The 16105-nt window shown below is 53.2% G+C and overlaps 1 protein-coding gene across 1 annotated transcript in view; it reads right to left on the reverse strand.

Annotated features, from left to right (window-relative positions):
- yap1 (Yes1 associated transcriptional regulator) overlaps positions 1–16105 on the reverse strand; it is a 103860-nt gene that overhangs the window by 17682 nt on the left and 70073 nt on the right. Inside the window, exon 5 of the mRNA XM_036965163.1 lies at positions 3647–3825. Within this exon, the coding sequence (XP_036821058.1) occupies positions 3647–3825 (179 nt within the window). The remainder of the gene's footprint in view (positions 1–3646; positions 3826–16105) is intronic.

A 16105-nucleotide genomic window follows, 5' to 3' on the forward strand; every position in this document is an offset into this window, starting at 1 on the left:
GATTTGACAGGGGTGCCGGAGGAATATCACGATCTGCGCACGGTGTTCAGTCGGTCCAGGGCCACCTCTCTTCCTCCACACCGGTCGTATGATTGTAGTATTGATCTCCTTCCGGGAACCACTCCCCCCCGGGGTAGACTATACTCTCTGTCGGCTCCCGAACGTAAGGCTCTCGAAGATTATTTGTCTGTAGCTCTTGCCGCCGGTACCATAGTCCCCTCCTCCTCTCCCGCCGGAGCGGGGTTTTTTTTTGTTAAGAAGAAGGACGGGTCCCTGCGCCCCTGCATAGATTATCGAGGGCTGAATGACATAACAGTGAAGAATCGTTATCCGCTTCCTCTTATGTCTTCAGCCTTCGAGATCCTGCAGGGAGCCAGGTTTTTCACTAAGTTGGACCTTCGTAACGCTTACCATCTCGTGCGCATCAGGGAGGGGGACGAGTGGAAGACGGCGTTTAACACTCCGTTAGGGCACTTTGAATACCGGGTTCTTCCTTTCGGCCTCGCTAACGCTCCAGCTGTCTTTCAGGCATTAGTCAATGATGTCCTGAGAGACATGCTGAACATCTTTGTTTTCGTTTACCTTGACGATATCCTGATTTTTTCACCGTCACTCCAGATTCATGTTCAGCACGTTCGACGTGTCCTCCAGCGCCTTTTAGAGAATTGTCTTTTTGTGAAGGCTGAGAAGTGCTCTTTTCATGCCTCCTCCGTCACATTTCTCGGTTCTGTTATTTCCGCTGAAGGCATTAAGATGGATCCCGCTAAGGTCCAAGCTGTCATTGATTGGCCCGTCCCTAAGTCACGCGTCGAGTTGCAGCGTTTTCTCGGCTTCGCGAACTTCTATCGTCGTTTCATCCGTAATTTCGGTCAGGTGGCAGCCCCTCTCACAGCCCTTACTTCTGTCAAGACGTGCTTTAAGTGGTCCGTTTCCGCCCAGGGAGCTTTTGATCTCCTCAAGAATCGTTTTACATCCGCACCTATCCTTGTTACACCTGACGTCTCTAGACAGTTCATTGTCGAGGTTGACGCGTCAGAGGTGGGCGTGGGAGCCATTCTTTCTCAGCGCTTCTTCTCTGACGACAAGGTCCACCCTTGCGCGTATTTTTCTCATCGCCTGTCGCCGTCGGAACGTAACTATGATGTGGGAAACCGCGAACTGCTCGCCATCCGCTTAGCCCTAGGCGAATGGCGACAGTGGTTGGAGGGGGCGACCGTTCCTTTTGTCGTTTGGACTGACCATAGGAACCTTGAGTACATCCGTTCTGCCAAACGACTTAATGCGCGTCAGGCGCGCTGGGCGCTGTTTTTCGCTCGTTTCGAGTTCGTGATTTCTTATCATCCGGGCTCTAAGAACACCAAGCCTGATGCTTTATCTCGTCTTTTCAGTTCTTCAGTAGCCTCCACTGACCCCGAGGGGATTCTCCCTGAGGGGCGTGTTGTCGGGTTGACTGTCTGGGGAATTGAGAGGCAGGTAAAGCAAGCACTCACTCAAACTCCGTCGCCGCGCGCTTGTCCCAGGAACCTTCTTTTCGTTCCCGTTCCTACTCGTCTGGCCGTTCTTCAGTGGGCTCACTCTGCCAAGTTAGCCGGCCACCCTGGCGTTCGGGGTACGCTTGCTTCCATTGGCCAGCGCTTTTGGTGGCCCACCCGGGAGCATGACACGCATCGCTTCGTGGCTGCTTGTTCGGTCTGCGCGCAGACTAAGTCCGGTAACTCTCCTCCTGCCGGCCGTCTCAGGCCGCTTCCCATTCCCTCTCGACCGTGGTCTCACATCGCCTTAGATTTTGTCACCGGACTGCCTTCGTCAGCGGGGAAGACTGTTATTCTTACGGTTGTCGACAGGTTCTCTAAGGCGGCTCATTTTATTCCCCTTGCTAAGCTTCCTTCTGCTAAAGAGACGGCACAAATCATCATCGAGAATGTTTTCAGAATTCATGGCCTTTCGTCAGACGTCGTTTCGGACAGAGGTCCGCAATTCACGTCTCAATTTTGGAGGGAGTTTTGCCGTTTGATTGGGGCTTCCGTCAGTCTCTCTTCCGGCTTTCACCCCCAGTCTAACGGTCAAGCAGAACGGGCCAATCAGACTATTGGTCGCATCTTACGCAGTCTTTCTTTTCGCAACCCTGCGTCTTGGTCAGAACAGCTCCCCTGGGCAGAATACGCCCACAACTCGCTTCCTTCGTCTGCGACCGGGCTATCTCCTTTTCAGAGTAGCCTCGGGTACCAGCCTCCGCTGTTCTCATCTCAGTTCGCCGAGTCCAGCGTCCCCTCCGCTCAGGCTTTTGTCCAACGTTGCGAGCGCACCTGGAAGAGGGTCAGGTCTGCACTTTGCCGTTATAGGGCGCAGACTGTGAGGGCTGCTAATAAGCGTAGAACTAAGAGTCCTAGATATTGTCGCGGTCAGAGAGTTTGGCTCTCCACTCAGAACCTTCCCCTTAAGACCACTTCTCGCAAGTTGACCCCGCGGTTCATTGGTCCGTTCCGTATTTCTCAGGTCATTAATCCTGTCGCAGTTCGACTTCTTCTTCCGCGATACCTTCGTCGCGTCCACCCGGTCTTCCATGTCTCCTGTATCAAGCCCGTTCTTCGCGCCCCCGCTCGTCTTCCCCCCCCCCCCATCCTTGTCGAGGGCGCACCCATCTACAGGGTCCGTAGGATTTTGGACATGCGTCCTCGGGGCCGTGGTCATCAGTACCTAGTAGATTGGGAGGGGTACGGTCCTGAGGAGAGGAGTTGGGTTCCCTCTCGGGACGTGCTGGACCGTGCGCTGATCGATGATTTCCTCCGTTGCCGCCAGGTTTCCTCCTCGAGTGCGCCAGGAGGCGCTCGGTGAGTGGGGGGGTACTGTCATGTACTGTCATGTTGTGTCTTGTTTCTGTCCTTTCCCTTCACCCTGTCTCCCTCTGCTGGTCGTTGTTAGGTTACCTTTTCTCCCCCTCTTTTCCCCAGCTGTGCCTTGTCTCCTCCTAACTACCTCGTCACCCCTTTTCCCACCTGTTCCCTTTTTCCCTCTGATTAGTCCTCTATATCTCTCTCTGTTTCTGCTCCTGTCTTTGTCGGATTCTTGTTTGTGTTGTTCATGCCTGAACCAGACTATCGTCATGTTTGCTGCAACCTTGTCCTGTCCTGTCGGAACCTGCCGGTCCATCTGAGCCTACGTTTTGTTTTGTTATTAAAGAAGCTCTGTTTACGTTAATTCGCTTTTGGGTCCTCATTCACGCACCGTAACAATTCCACTATACTATACCACTATAGTATACTATTCCACTATACTATACCACTATAGTATACTACTCCACTATACTACACCGCTATATTATACTATGCCACTATACTGTGCCACAATACTATACCACTATACTATACTATACTATACCACTATATTATACTATACCACTATACTATACCACTATACTATAACACTATATTATACTATACCACTATACTATACCACTATACTATAACACTATATTATACTATACCACTGTACTATACCACTATATTATAATATGCCACTATACTATACCACTATATTATACAATACCACTATACTATACCACTATATTATACTATACCACTATACTGTGCCACTATACTATACTATACCACTATACTATACTACTGGTCAGGGACAGGCTACTGACCTGTGGTCTGGTGCGGAGCAGCTCCTGGTGTTTCAGTCTCAACCTCTCCTTCTCCATCTGCAGCTGCTGGAGCCTCATCTGGTTGCTGCCCGCCATGACTCCTCTGCTCTCGGGACTGGAGGGCAGTTGGCCCCCCTGCTTGCTTGGACCACTCTGGGTGATACGCTGCTGGTTCAGGCCTACAGAGGGGAGAGAGAGAGAAATAGCGGTTCATTATTTCACAAAGAGTATATCGTCAGGTGAAACTGACCTCTTATGTCCGTCCGATCATTGTCATAACACTACAACGTGAAACTCAGTAACTCCTAATCAGAGTCACAGCGGTGTATTTAATCAGAGTCACAGCGGTGTATTTAATCAGAGACACAGCGGTGTATTTATTCAGAGTCACAGCGGTGTATTTAATCAGAGTCACAGCGGTGTATTTAATCAGAGTCACAGCGGTGTATTTAATCAGAGTCACAGCGGTGTATTTATTCAGAGTCACAGCGGTGTATTTAATCAGAGTCACAGCGGTGTATTTAATCAGAGTGACAGCGGTGTATTTAATCAGAGTCACAGCGGTGTATTTAATCAGAGTCACAGCGGTGTATTTAATCAGAGACACAGCGGTGTATTTATTCAGAGTCACAGCGGTGTATTTATTCAGAGTCACAGCGGTGTATTTAATCAGAGTCACAGCGGTGTATTTAATCAGAGTCACAGCGGTGTATTTAATCAGAGTCACAGCGGTGTATTTATTCAGAGTCACAGCGGTGTATTTAATCAGAGTCACAGCGGTGTATTTAATCAGAGTGACAGCGGTGTATTTAATCAGAGTCACAGCGGTGTATTTAATCAGAGTCACAGCACTGTATTTAATCAGAGTCACAGCGGTGTATTTAATCAGAGTCACAGCGGTGTATTTAATCAGAGTCACAGCACTGTATTTAATCAGAGTCACAGCACTGTATTTAATCAGAGTCACAGCGGTGTATTTAATCAGAGTCACAGCGGTGTATTTAATCAGAGTCACAGCGGTGTATTTAATCAGAGTCACAGCGGTGTATTTAATCAGAGTCACAGCGGTGTATTTAATCAGAGTCACAGCGGTGTATTTAATCAGAGTCACAGCGGTGTATTTAATCAGAGTCACAGCGGTGTATTTAATCAGAGTCACAGCGGTGTATTTAATCAGAGTCACAGCGGTGTATTTAATCAGAGTCACAGCGGTGTATTTAATCAGTCATAGCGGTGTATTTAATCAGAGTCACAGCGGTGTATTTAATCAGTCATAGCGGTGTATTTAATCAGAGTCACAGCGGTGTATTTAATCAGTCATAGCGGTGTATTTAATCAGTCACAGCGGTGTATTTAATCAGAGTCACAGCGGTGTATTTAATCAGAGTCACAGCGGTGTATTTAATCAGAGTCACAGCGGTGTATTTAATCAGTCACAGCGGTGTATTTAATCAGAGTCACAGCGGTGTATTTAATCAGAGTCACAGCGGTGTATTTAATCAGTCATAGCGGTGTATTTAATCAGAGTCATAGCGGTGTATTTAATCAGAGTCACAGCGGTGTATTTAATCAGAGTCACAGCGGTGTATTTAATCAGAGTCACAGCGGTGTATTTAATCAGTCATAGCGGTGTATTTAATCAGAGTCACAGCGGTGTATTTAATCAGTCATAGCGGTGTATTTAATCAGAGTCACAGCGGTGTATTTAATCAGAGTCACAGCGGTGTATTTAATCAGAGTCACAGCGGTGTATTTAATCAGTCATAGCGGTGTATTTAATCAGAGTCACAGCGGTGTATTTAATCAGTCATAGCGGTGTATTTAATCAGAGTCACAGCGGTGTATTTAATCAGAGTCACAGCGGTGTATTTAATCAGAGTCACAGCGGTGTATTTAATCAGAGTCACAGCGGTGTATTTAATCAGAGTCACAGCGGTGTATTTAATCAGAGTCACAGCGGTGTATTTAATTAGAGTGACAGCGGTGTATTTAATCAGAGTCACAGCGGTGTATTTAATCAGAGACACAGCGGTGTATTTAATCAGAGTCACAGCGGTGTATTTAATCAGAGTCACAGCGGTGTATTTAATCAGAGTCACAGCGTGTATTTAATCAGAGTCACAGCGGTGTATTTAATCAGAGTCACAGCGGTGTATTTAATCAGAGTCACAGCGGTGTATTTAATCAGAGTCACAGCGGTGTATTTAATCAGAGTCACAGCGGTGTATTTAATCAGAGTCACAGCGGTGTATTTAATCAGAGTCACAGCGGTGTATTTAATCAGAGTCACAGCGGTGTATTTAATCAGAGTCACAGCGGTGTATTTAATCAGAGTCACAGCGGTGTATTTAATCAGAGTCACAGCGGTGTATTTAATCAGAGTCACAGCGGTGTATTTAATCAGAGTCACAGCGGTGTATTTAATCAGTCACAGCGGTGTATTTAATCAGAGTCACAGCGGTGTATTTAATCAGTCACAGCGGTGTATTTAATCAGAGTCACAGCGGTGTATTTAATCAGAGTCACAGCGGTGTATTTAATCAGAGTCACAGCGGTGTATTTAATCAGTCACAGCGGTGTATTTAATCAGAGTCACAGCGGTGTATTTAATCAGTCACAGCGGTGTATTTAATCAGAGTCACAGCGGTGTATTTAATCAGTCACAGCGGTGTATTTAATCAGAGTCACAGCGGTGTATTTAATCAGAGTCACAGCGGTGTATTTAATCAGAGCAGCAGGAGCTTCCTTCTTTTGCGCGAGTGAAATGACAAACTGTCCAAACTCAGAATAAAATATGCTTCCCAAAAATAACATGGTCGCTGTGGTTGAACGTTTAATTGGATTGGTGATTTTCTGCATTTATCCAAGTCCCATCAAGTAGCCTGATTTCAGATGTGTTCATGTAAACAGGATCAAGTAGCCTGATTTCAGATGTGTTCATGTAAACAGGATCAAGTAGCCTGATTTCAGATGTGTTCATGTAAACAGGATCAAGTAGCCTGATTTCAGATGTGTCCATGTAAACAGGATCAAGTAGCCTGATTTCAGATGTGTCCATGTAAACAGGATCAAGTAGCCTGATTTCAGATGTGTTCAGGTAAACAGGATCAAGTAGCCTGGTTTCAGATGTGTCCATGTAAACAGGATCAGGTAGCCTGATTTCAAAGCTTGTAAATGTTTAAATCAAACTATTATATTAATATGACTAATTTACAATAAATCTGATTATTGTGTGCATTTAACCGTACTCACTGTAACACAAGTCTCATTTGGGAATTAGATTTGATTTGAGATTAGTGCAGGTGTATATTTTTAGGAGGATTTGCGATGGGAAAATATATGTTGTGAATAAAAAAAAGAAAGCCTGTGTATTTGTCAAATTGATGTGTCAATAAAATATACAACTTTTTTGTATTTTTTTTTAAATGATCCTTAGTGGTCTATAATGGAAAGTGTTTAGGAAAATGTGCCGGTCACTCTGCTGCTGGCCCCACACAGAGTACTTCACCAGCATGACATCATCAAGCAGCTGCCAACAAGGTGTCAACTTCTGTGCTGAAGTGCTGAGATAGCAGACGGGACAGAAAACACACACAGTGCTGAGATAGCAGACGGGACAGAAAACACACACAGTGCTGAGATAGCAGACGGGACAGAAAACACACACAGTGCTGAGAAAGCAGACGGGACAGAAAACACACACAGTGCTGCGATAGCAGACAGCAGGCCCCTCCTGAACCCAGACAGGTCCCCCCTGAATCCAGACAGGTCCCTTCTGAACCCAGCCAGGTCTCTTGTGAACCCAGCCAGGTCCCTTCTGAATCCAGACAGGTCCCTTCTGAATCCAGCCAGGTCCCTTCTGAATCCAGCCAGGTCCCTTCTGAATCCAGCCAGGTCCCTTCTGAACCCAGAGAGGTCCCTTCTGAACTCAGGCAGGTCCCTCCTGAACCCAGGCAGGTCCCTTCTGAACCCAGCCAGGTTCGTTCTGAACTCAGCCAGGTCCCTCCTGAACCAGGCCCCTCCTGAACCCAGACAGGTCCCTTCTGAACCCAGACAGGTCCCTCCTGAACCCAGACAGGTCACTTCTGAACCCAGTCAGGTCCCTTCTGAATCCAGACAGGTCCCTTTAGAACCCAGACAGGTCCCTTCTGAACCCAGACAGGTCCCTCCTGAACCCAGACAGGTCCCTCCTGAACCCAGACAGGTCCCTCCTGAACCCAGACAGGTCGCTTCTGAACCCAGACAGGTCCCTTCTGAACCCAGGCAGGTCCCTTCTTAACCCAGCCAGGTCCCTCCTGAACCCAGCCAGGTCCCTTCTGAAACCAGCCAGGTCCCTTCTGAACCCAGCCAGGTCCCTCCTGAACCCAGCCAGGTCCCTCCTGAACCCAGACAGGTCCCTTCTGAACCCAGACAGGTCCCTCCTGAACCAGGCCCCTCCTGAACCCAGACTGGTCCCTTCTGAACCCAGACAGGTCCCACCTGAACCCAGACAGGTCACTTCTGAACCCAGCCAGGTCCCTTCTGAACCCAGCCAGGTCCCTTCTGAACCCAGACAGGTCCCTTCTGAACCCATCCAGGTCCCTTCTGAAAACAGCCAGGTCCCTTCTGAAAACAGCCAGGTCCCTCCTGAACCCAGCCAGGTCCCTTCTGAACCCAGCCCCAGCCAGGTCCTTCTGAACCCAGACAGGTCCCTTCTGAACCCAGACAGGTCCCTCCTGAACCCAGCCAGGTCCCTCCTGAAACCAGACAGGTTCCTTCTGAACCCAGACAGGTCCCTTCTAACCCCAGACAGGTCCCTCCTGAATCCAGACAGGTCCCTCCTGAACCCAGCCCCAGCCAGGTCCTTCTGAACCCATACAGGTCCCTTCTGAATCCATCCAGGTCCCTCCTGAACCAAGACAGGTCCCTTCTGAACCAAGGCAAGTCCCTCCTGAACCCAGACAGGTCCCTCCTGAATCCAGACAGGTCCCTCCTGAACCCAGCCAGGTCCTTCTGAACCCAGACAGGTCCCTCCTGAACCCAGATAGGTCCCTTCTGAACCCAGAAGGGTCCCTCCTGAACCCAGACAGGTCCCTTCTGAACCCAGACAGGTCCCTCTTGAACCCAGCCAGGTCCTTCTGAACCCAGGCAGGTCCCTTCTGAACCCAGGCAGGTTCCTCCTGAAACCAGACAGGTCCCTTCTGAACCCAGACAGGTCCCTTCTGAATCCAGCCAGGTCCCTCCTGAACCCAGCCCTAGCCAGGTCCCTCCTGAACCCAGACAGGTCCCTTCTGAACCCAGCCAGGTCCCTCCTGAACCCAGACAGGTCCCTCCTATAGCCAGACAGGTCCCTCCAGAACCCAGACAGGTCCCTCATGAAACCAGACAGGTCCCTTCTGAACCCAGACAGGTCCCTTCTAACCCCAGACAGGTCCCTCCTGAATCCAGCCGGGTCCCTCCTGACCCAGCCCCTTCTAAACCCATACAGGTCCCTTCTGAACCCAGCCAGGTCCCTTCTGAACCCAGACAGGTCCCTTCTGAACCCAGACAGGTCCCTTCTGAACCCAGACAGGTCCCTCCTGAACCCAGCCCCAGCCAGGTCCCTTCTGAACCGAGCCAGGTCCTTCTGAACCCAGACAGGTCCCTTCTGAACTCAGGCAGGTCCCTCCTGAACCCAGGCAGGTCCCTTCTGAACCCAGCCAGGTCCCTTCTGTACCCAGGCAGGTCCCTCCTGAACCCAGACAGGTCCGTTCTGAACCCAGAAGGGTCCCTCCTGAACCCAGACAGGTCCCTTCTGAACCCAAACAGGTCCCTCTTGAACCCAGCCAGGTCCTTCTGAACCCAGGCAGGTCCCTTCTGAACCCAGCCAGGTTCCTCCTGAACCCAGACAGGTCCCTTCTGAACCCAGCGAGGTCCCTTCTGAACCCAGACAGGTCCCTTCTGAATCCAGCCAGGTCCCTCCTGAACCCAGCCCAGGCCAGGTCCCTCCTGAACCCAGCCAGGCCCCTCCTGAACCCAGACTGGTCCTTCTGAACCCAGACAGGTACCTCCTGAACCCAGACAGGTCCCTCCTGAACCCAGACAGGTCCCTTCTGAACCCAGACAGGTCCCTCCTGAACCCAGACAGGTCCCTCCTATAGCCAGACAGGTCCCTCCAGAACACAGACAGGTCCCTCATGAAACCAGACAGGTCCCTTCTGACCCCAGACAGGTCCCTTCTAACCCCAGACAGGTCCCTCCTGAATCCAGCCAGGTCCCTCCTGAACCCAGCCCCAGCCAGGTCCTTCTAAACCCATACAGGTCCCTTCTGAACCCAGCCAGGTCCCTTCTGAACCCAGACAGGTCCCTTCTGAAGCCAGACAGGTCCCTCCTGAACCCAGCCCCAGCCAGGTCCCTTCTGAACCCAGCCAGGTCCTTCTGAAACCAGACAGGTCCCTTCTGAAATTAGGCAGGTCCCTCCTGAACCCAGGCAGGTCCCTTCTGAACCCAGCCAGGTCCTTTCTGAACCCAGACAGGTCCTTCTGAACCCAGACAGGTACCTCCTGAACCCAGACAGGTCCCTTCTGAACCCAGACAGGTCCCTTCTGAACCCAGACAGGTCCCTCCTGAACCGAGACAGGTCCCTTCTGAACCCAGCCAGGTCCCTCCTGAACCCAGACAGGTCCCTCATATAGCCAGACAGGTCCCTTCTGAACCCAGACAGGTCCCTTCTAACTCCAGACAGGTCCCTCCTGAATCCAGCCAGTTCCCTCCTGAACCCAGCCCCAGCCAGGTCCTTCTAAACCCATACAGGTCCCTTCTGAACCCAGCCAGGTCCCTTCTGAACCCAGACAGGTCCCTTCTGAAACCAGACAGGTCCCTTCTGAAACCAGACAGGTCCCTCCTGAACCCAGCCCCAGCCAGGTCCCTTCTGAACCCAGCCAGGTCCTTCTGAACCCAGACAGGTCCCTTCTGAACTCAGGCAGGTCCCTCCTGAACCCAGGCAGGTCCCTTCTGAACCCAGCCAGGTCCCTTCTGAACCCAGCCAGGTCCCTCCTGAACCAGGCCCCTCCTGAACACAGACCGGTCCCTTCTGAACCCAGACAGGTCCCTCCTGAACCCAGACAGGTCACTTCCGAACCCAGCCAGGTCCCTTCTGAACCCAGCCAGGTCCCTTGTGAACCCAGACAGGTCCCATTAGAACCCAGACAGGTCCCTCCTGAACCCAGACAGGTCCCTCCTGAACCCAGACAGGTCCCTCCTGAACCCAGACAGGTTCCTCCTGAACCCAGACAGGTCCCTCCTGAACCCAGACAGGTCCCTCCTGAACCCAGATAGGTCTCTTCTGAACCCAGACAGGTCCCTTCTGAACCCAGTCAGGTCCCTTCTGAAAACAGCCAGGTCCCTCCTGAACCCAGCCAGGTCCCTTCTGAACCCAGCCAGGTCCCTTCTGAACTCAGCCAGGTCCCTCCTGAACCCAGCCAGGTCCCTTCTGAACCCAGACAGGTCCCTCCTGAACCCAGCCAGGTCCCTCCTGAAACCAGCCAGGTCCCTTCTGAACCCAGACAGGTCCCTTCTAACCCCAGACAGGTCCCTCCTGAATCCAGCCAGGTCCCTCCTGAACCCAGCCCCAGCCAGGTCCTTCTGAACCCATACAGGTCCCTCCTGAAACCAGCCAGGTCCCTTCTGAACCCAGACAGGTCCCTTCTAACCCCAGACAGGTCCCTCCTGAATCCAGCCAGGTCCCTCCTGAACCCAGCCCCAGCCAGGTCCTTCTGAACCCATACAGGTCCCTTCTGAACCCAGGTAGGTTCCTCCTGAACCCAGACAGGTCCCTTCTGAACCCAGCCAAGTCCATTCTGAATCCAGCCAGGTCCCTCCTGAACCCATCCCCAGCCAGGTCCCTCCTGAACCCAGCCAGGCCCCTCCTGAACCCAGACAGGTCCCTTCTGAACCCAGACAGGTCCCTCCTGAACCAAGACAGGTCCCTTCTGAACCCAGACAGGTCCTTTTGAACCCAGACAGGTACCTCCTGAACCCAGACAGGTCCCTTCTGAACCCAGACAGGTCCCTGCTGAACCCAGCCAGGTCCCTCCTGAACCCAGACAGGTCCCTTCTGAACCCAGACAGGTCCCTTCTGAACCCAGCCAGGTCCCTCCTATAGCCAGACAAGTCCCTCCAGAACCCAGACAGGTCCCTCATGAATCCAGACAGGTCCCTTCTGAATCCAGCCAGGTCTCTTCTGAACCCAGACAGGTCCTTTTGAACCCAGAAAGGTCCCCTCTGAACCCAGACAGGTCCCTTCTGAACCTAGACAAGTCCCTTCTGAACCCAGACAGGTCCCTCCTGAACCCAGACAGGTCCCTTCTGAACCCAGACATGTCCAACCTGAACCTAGCCAGATCCCTCCTGAATCCAGACAGGTTCCTTCTGAACCCAGACAGGTCCCTCCTGAATCCAGCCAGGTCCCTCCTGAACCCAGCCCCAGCCAGGTCCTTCTGAATCCAGCCAGGTCCCTCCTGAATCCAGCGAGGTCCATCCTGAACCAAGACAGGTCCCTTCTGAACCCAGCCAGGTCCTTCTGAACCCAGCCAGGTCCCTCCTGAACCCAGACAGGTTCCTTCTGAACCCAGACAGGTCCCTTCTGAACCCAGACAGGTCCCTCCTGAACCCAGCCAGGTCCATTCTGAACCCAGACAGGTCCCTCTTGAACCCAGACAGGTCCCTCCAGAACCCAGACAGGTCCCTCATGAATCCAGACAGGTCCATTCTGAATCCAGACATGTCCAACCTGAACCTAGCCAGATCCCTCCTGAATCCAGACAGGTTCCTTCTGAACCCAGACAGGTCCCTCCTGAATCCAGCCAGGTCCCTCCTGAACCCAGCCCCAGCCAGGTCCTCCTGAATCCAGCCAGGTCCCTCCTGAACCCAGCCCCAGCCAGGTCCTTCTGAATCCAGCCAGGTCCCTCCTGAATCCAGCGAGGTCCATCCTGAACCAAGACAGGTCCCTTCTGAACCCAGCCAGGTCCTTCTGAACCCAGCCAGGTCCCTCCTGAACCCAGACAGGTTCCTTCTGAACCCAGACAGGTCCCTTCTGAACCCAGACAGGTCCCTCCTGAACCCAGCCAGGTCCATTCTGAACCCAGACAGGTCCCTCTTGAACCCAGACAGGTCCCTCCAGAACCCAGACAGGTCCCTCATGAATCCAGACAGGTCCATTCTGAATCCAGCCAGGTCTCTTCTGAACCCAGACAGGTCCTTCTGAGCCCAGACAGGTCCCCTCTGAAACCCAGACAGGTCTCTTCTGAACCCAGACAGGTCCCTTCTGAACCCAGACAGGTCCCTCCTGAACCCAGCCAGGTCCCTTCTGAACCCAGACATGTCCCACCTAAACCTAGCCAGATCCCTTCTGAACCCAGGCAGCTCCCTCCTGAACCCTGACAGGTCCCTCCTGAATCCAGATAGGTCCCTCCTGAACCCAGCCAGGTCCTTCTGAACCCAGCCAGGTCCCTCCTGAACCCAGCCCCAGCCAGGTCCTTCTGAACCCATACAGGTCCCTCCTGAAACCAGCCAGGTCCCTTCTGAACCCAGACAGGTCCCTTCTAACCCCAGACAGGTCCCTCCTGAATCCAGCCAGGTCCCTCCTGAACCCAGCCCCAGCCAGGTCCTTCTGAACCCATACAGGTCCCTTCTGAATCCAGCCAGGTCCCTCCTGAACCAAGACAGGTCCCTTCTGAACCCAGGCAGGTCCCTTCTGAACCCAGGTAGGTTCCTCCTGAACCCAGACAGGTCCCTTCTGAACCCAGCCAAGTCCATTCTGAATCCAGCCAGGTCCCTCCTGAACCCATCCCCAGCCAGGTCCCTCCTGAACCCAGCCAGGCCCCTCCTGAACCCAGACAGGTCCCTTCTGAACCCAGACAGGTCCCTCCTGAACCAAGACAGGTCCCTTCTTAACCCAGACAGGTCCTTTCTGAACCCAGACAGGTCCTTTTGAACCCAGACAGGTACCTCCTGAACCCAGACAGGTCCCTTCTGAACCCAGACAGGTCCCTGCTGAACCCAGCCAGGTCCCTCCTGAACCCAGACAGGTCCCTTCTGAACCCAGACAGGTCCCTTCTGAACCCAGCCAGGTCCCTCCTATAGCCAGACAAGTCCCTCCAGAACCCAGACAGGTCCCTCATGAATCCAGACAGGTCCCTTCTGAATCCAGCCAGGTCTCTTCTGAACCCAGACAGGTCCTTTTGAACCCAGAAAGGTCCCCTCTGAACCCAGACAGGTCCCTTCTGAACCTAGACAAGTCCCTTCTGAACCCAGACAGGTCCCTCCTGAACCCAGACAGGTCCCTTCTGAACCCAGACATGTCCAACCTGAACCTAGCCAGATCCCTCCTGAACCCAGACAGGTTCCTTCTGAACCCAGACAGGTCCCTCCTGAATCCAGCCAGGTCCCTCCTGAACCCAGCCCCAGCCAGGTCCTTCTGAATCCAGCCAGGTCCCTCCTGAATCCAGCGAGGTCCATCCTGAACCAAGACAGGTCCCTTCTGAACCCAGCCAGGTCCTTCTGAACCCAGCCAGGTCCCTCCTGAACCCAGACAGGTTCCTTCTGAACCCAGACAGGTCCCTTCTGAACCCAGACAGGTCCCTCCTGAACCCAGCCAGGTCCATTCTGAACCCAGACAGGTCCCTCTTGAACCCAGACAGGTCCCTCCAGAACCCAGACAGGTCCCTCATGAATCCAGACAGGTCCATTCTGAATCCAGCCAGGTCTCTTCTGAACCCAGACAGGTCCTTCTGAGCCCAGACAGGTCCCCTCTGAAACCCAGACAGGTCTCTTCTGAACCCAGACAGGTCCCTTCTGAACCCAGACAGGTCCCTCCTGAACCCAGCCAGGTCCCTTCTGAACCCAGACATGTCCCACCTAAACCTAGCCAGATCCCTTCTGAACCCAGGCAGCTCCCTCCTGAACCCTGACAGGTCCCTCCTGAATCCAGATAGGTCCCTCCTGAACCCAGCCAGGTCCTTCTGAACCCAGCCAGGTCCCTACTGAACCCAGCCAGGTTCCTTCTGAACCCAGACAGGTCCCTCCTGAACCCAGACAGGTCCATTCTGAACCCAGACAGGTCCCTTCTGAACCCAGACAGGTCCCTCTTGAACCCAGACAGGTCCCTCCTGAACCCAGACAGGTCCATCCTGAACCCAGACAGGTCCATCCTGAACCCAGCCCCAGCCAGGTCCCTTCTGAAACCAGCCAGGTCCTTCTGAACCCAGACAGGTCCCTTCTGAACCCAGGCAGGTTCCTCCTGAACCCATACAGGTCCCTTCTGAACCCAGCCAGGTCCCTTCTGAACCCAGCCAGGTCCCTTCTGAATCCAGCCAGGTCCCTCCTGAACCCAGCCCCAGCCAGGTCCCTCCTGGACCCAGCCAGGTCCCTCCTGAACCCAGACAGGTCCCTTCTGAACCCAGACAGGTCCCTCCTGAACCCAGCCAGGTCCCTTCTGAACCCAGACAGGTCCCTTCCGAACCCAGACAGATCCCTTCTGAACCCAGACAGGTCCCTTCTGAACCCAGACAGGTCCCTTCTGAACCCAGACAGGTCCCTTCTGAACTCAGCCAGGTCCCTCCTGATCCCAGCCAGGTCCCTTCTGAACCCAGACAGGTCCCTCCTGAACCCAGCCAGGTCCCTCCTGAAACCAGCCAGGTCCCTTCTGAACCCAGACAGGTCCCTTCTAACCCCAGACAGGTCCCTCCTGAATCCAGCCAGGTCCCTCCTGAACCCAGCCCCAGCCAGGTCCTTCTGAACCCATACAGGTCCCTCCTGAAACCAGCCAGGTCCCTTCTGAACCCAGACAGGTCCCTTCTAACCCCAGACAGGTCCCTCCTGAATCCAGCCAGGTCCCTCCTGAACCCAGCCCCAGCCAGGTCCTTCTGAACCCATACAGGTCCCTTCTGAATCCAGCCAGGTCCCTCCTGAACCAAGACAGGTCCCTTCTGAACCCAGGCAGGTCCCTTCTGAACCCAGGTAGGTTCCTCCTGAACCCAGACAGGTCCCTTCTGAACCCAGCCAAGTCCATTCTGAATCCAGCCAGGTCCCTCCTGAACCCATCCCCAGCCAGGTCCCTCCTGAACCCAGCCAGGCCCCTCCTGAACCCAGACAGGTCCCTTCTGAACCCAGACAGGTCCCTCCTGAACCAAGACAGGTCCCTTCTGAACCCAGACAGGTCCTTTCTGAACCCAGACAGGTCCTTTTGAACCCAGACAGGTACCTCCTGAACCCAGACAGGTCCCTTCTGAACCCAGACAGGTCCCTGCTGAACCCAGCCAGGTCCCTCCTGAACCCAGACAGGTCCCTTCTGAACACAGACAGGTCCCTTCTGAACCCAGCCAGGCCCCTCCTATACCCAGACAGGTCCCTCCTGAACCCAGACAGGTCCCTCCTGAACCAAGACAGGTCCCTCCTGAACCCAGCCAGGTCCCTTCTGAACCCAGCCAGGTCCCTTCTGAA

The sequence above is a fragment of the Oncorhynchus mykiss genome, chromosome 27 (assembly GCF_013265735.2).
Source record: "Oncorhynchus mykiss isolate Arlee chromosome 27, USDA_OmykA_1.1, whole genome shotgun sequence".
In the NCBI taxonomy this organism is placed as follows: Eukaryota; Metazoa; Chordata; class Actinopteri; order Salmoniformes; family Salmonidae; genus Oncorhynchus; species Oncorhynchus mykiss.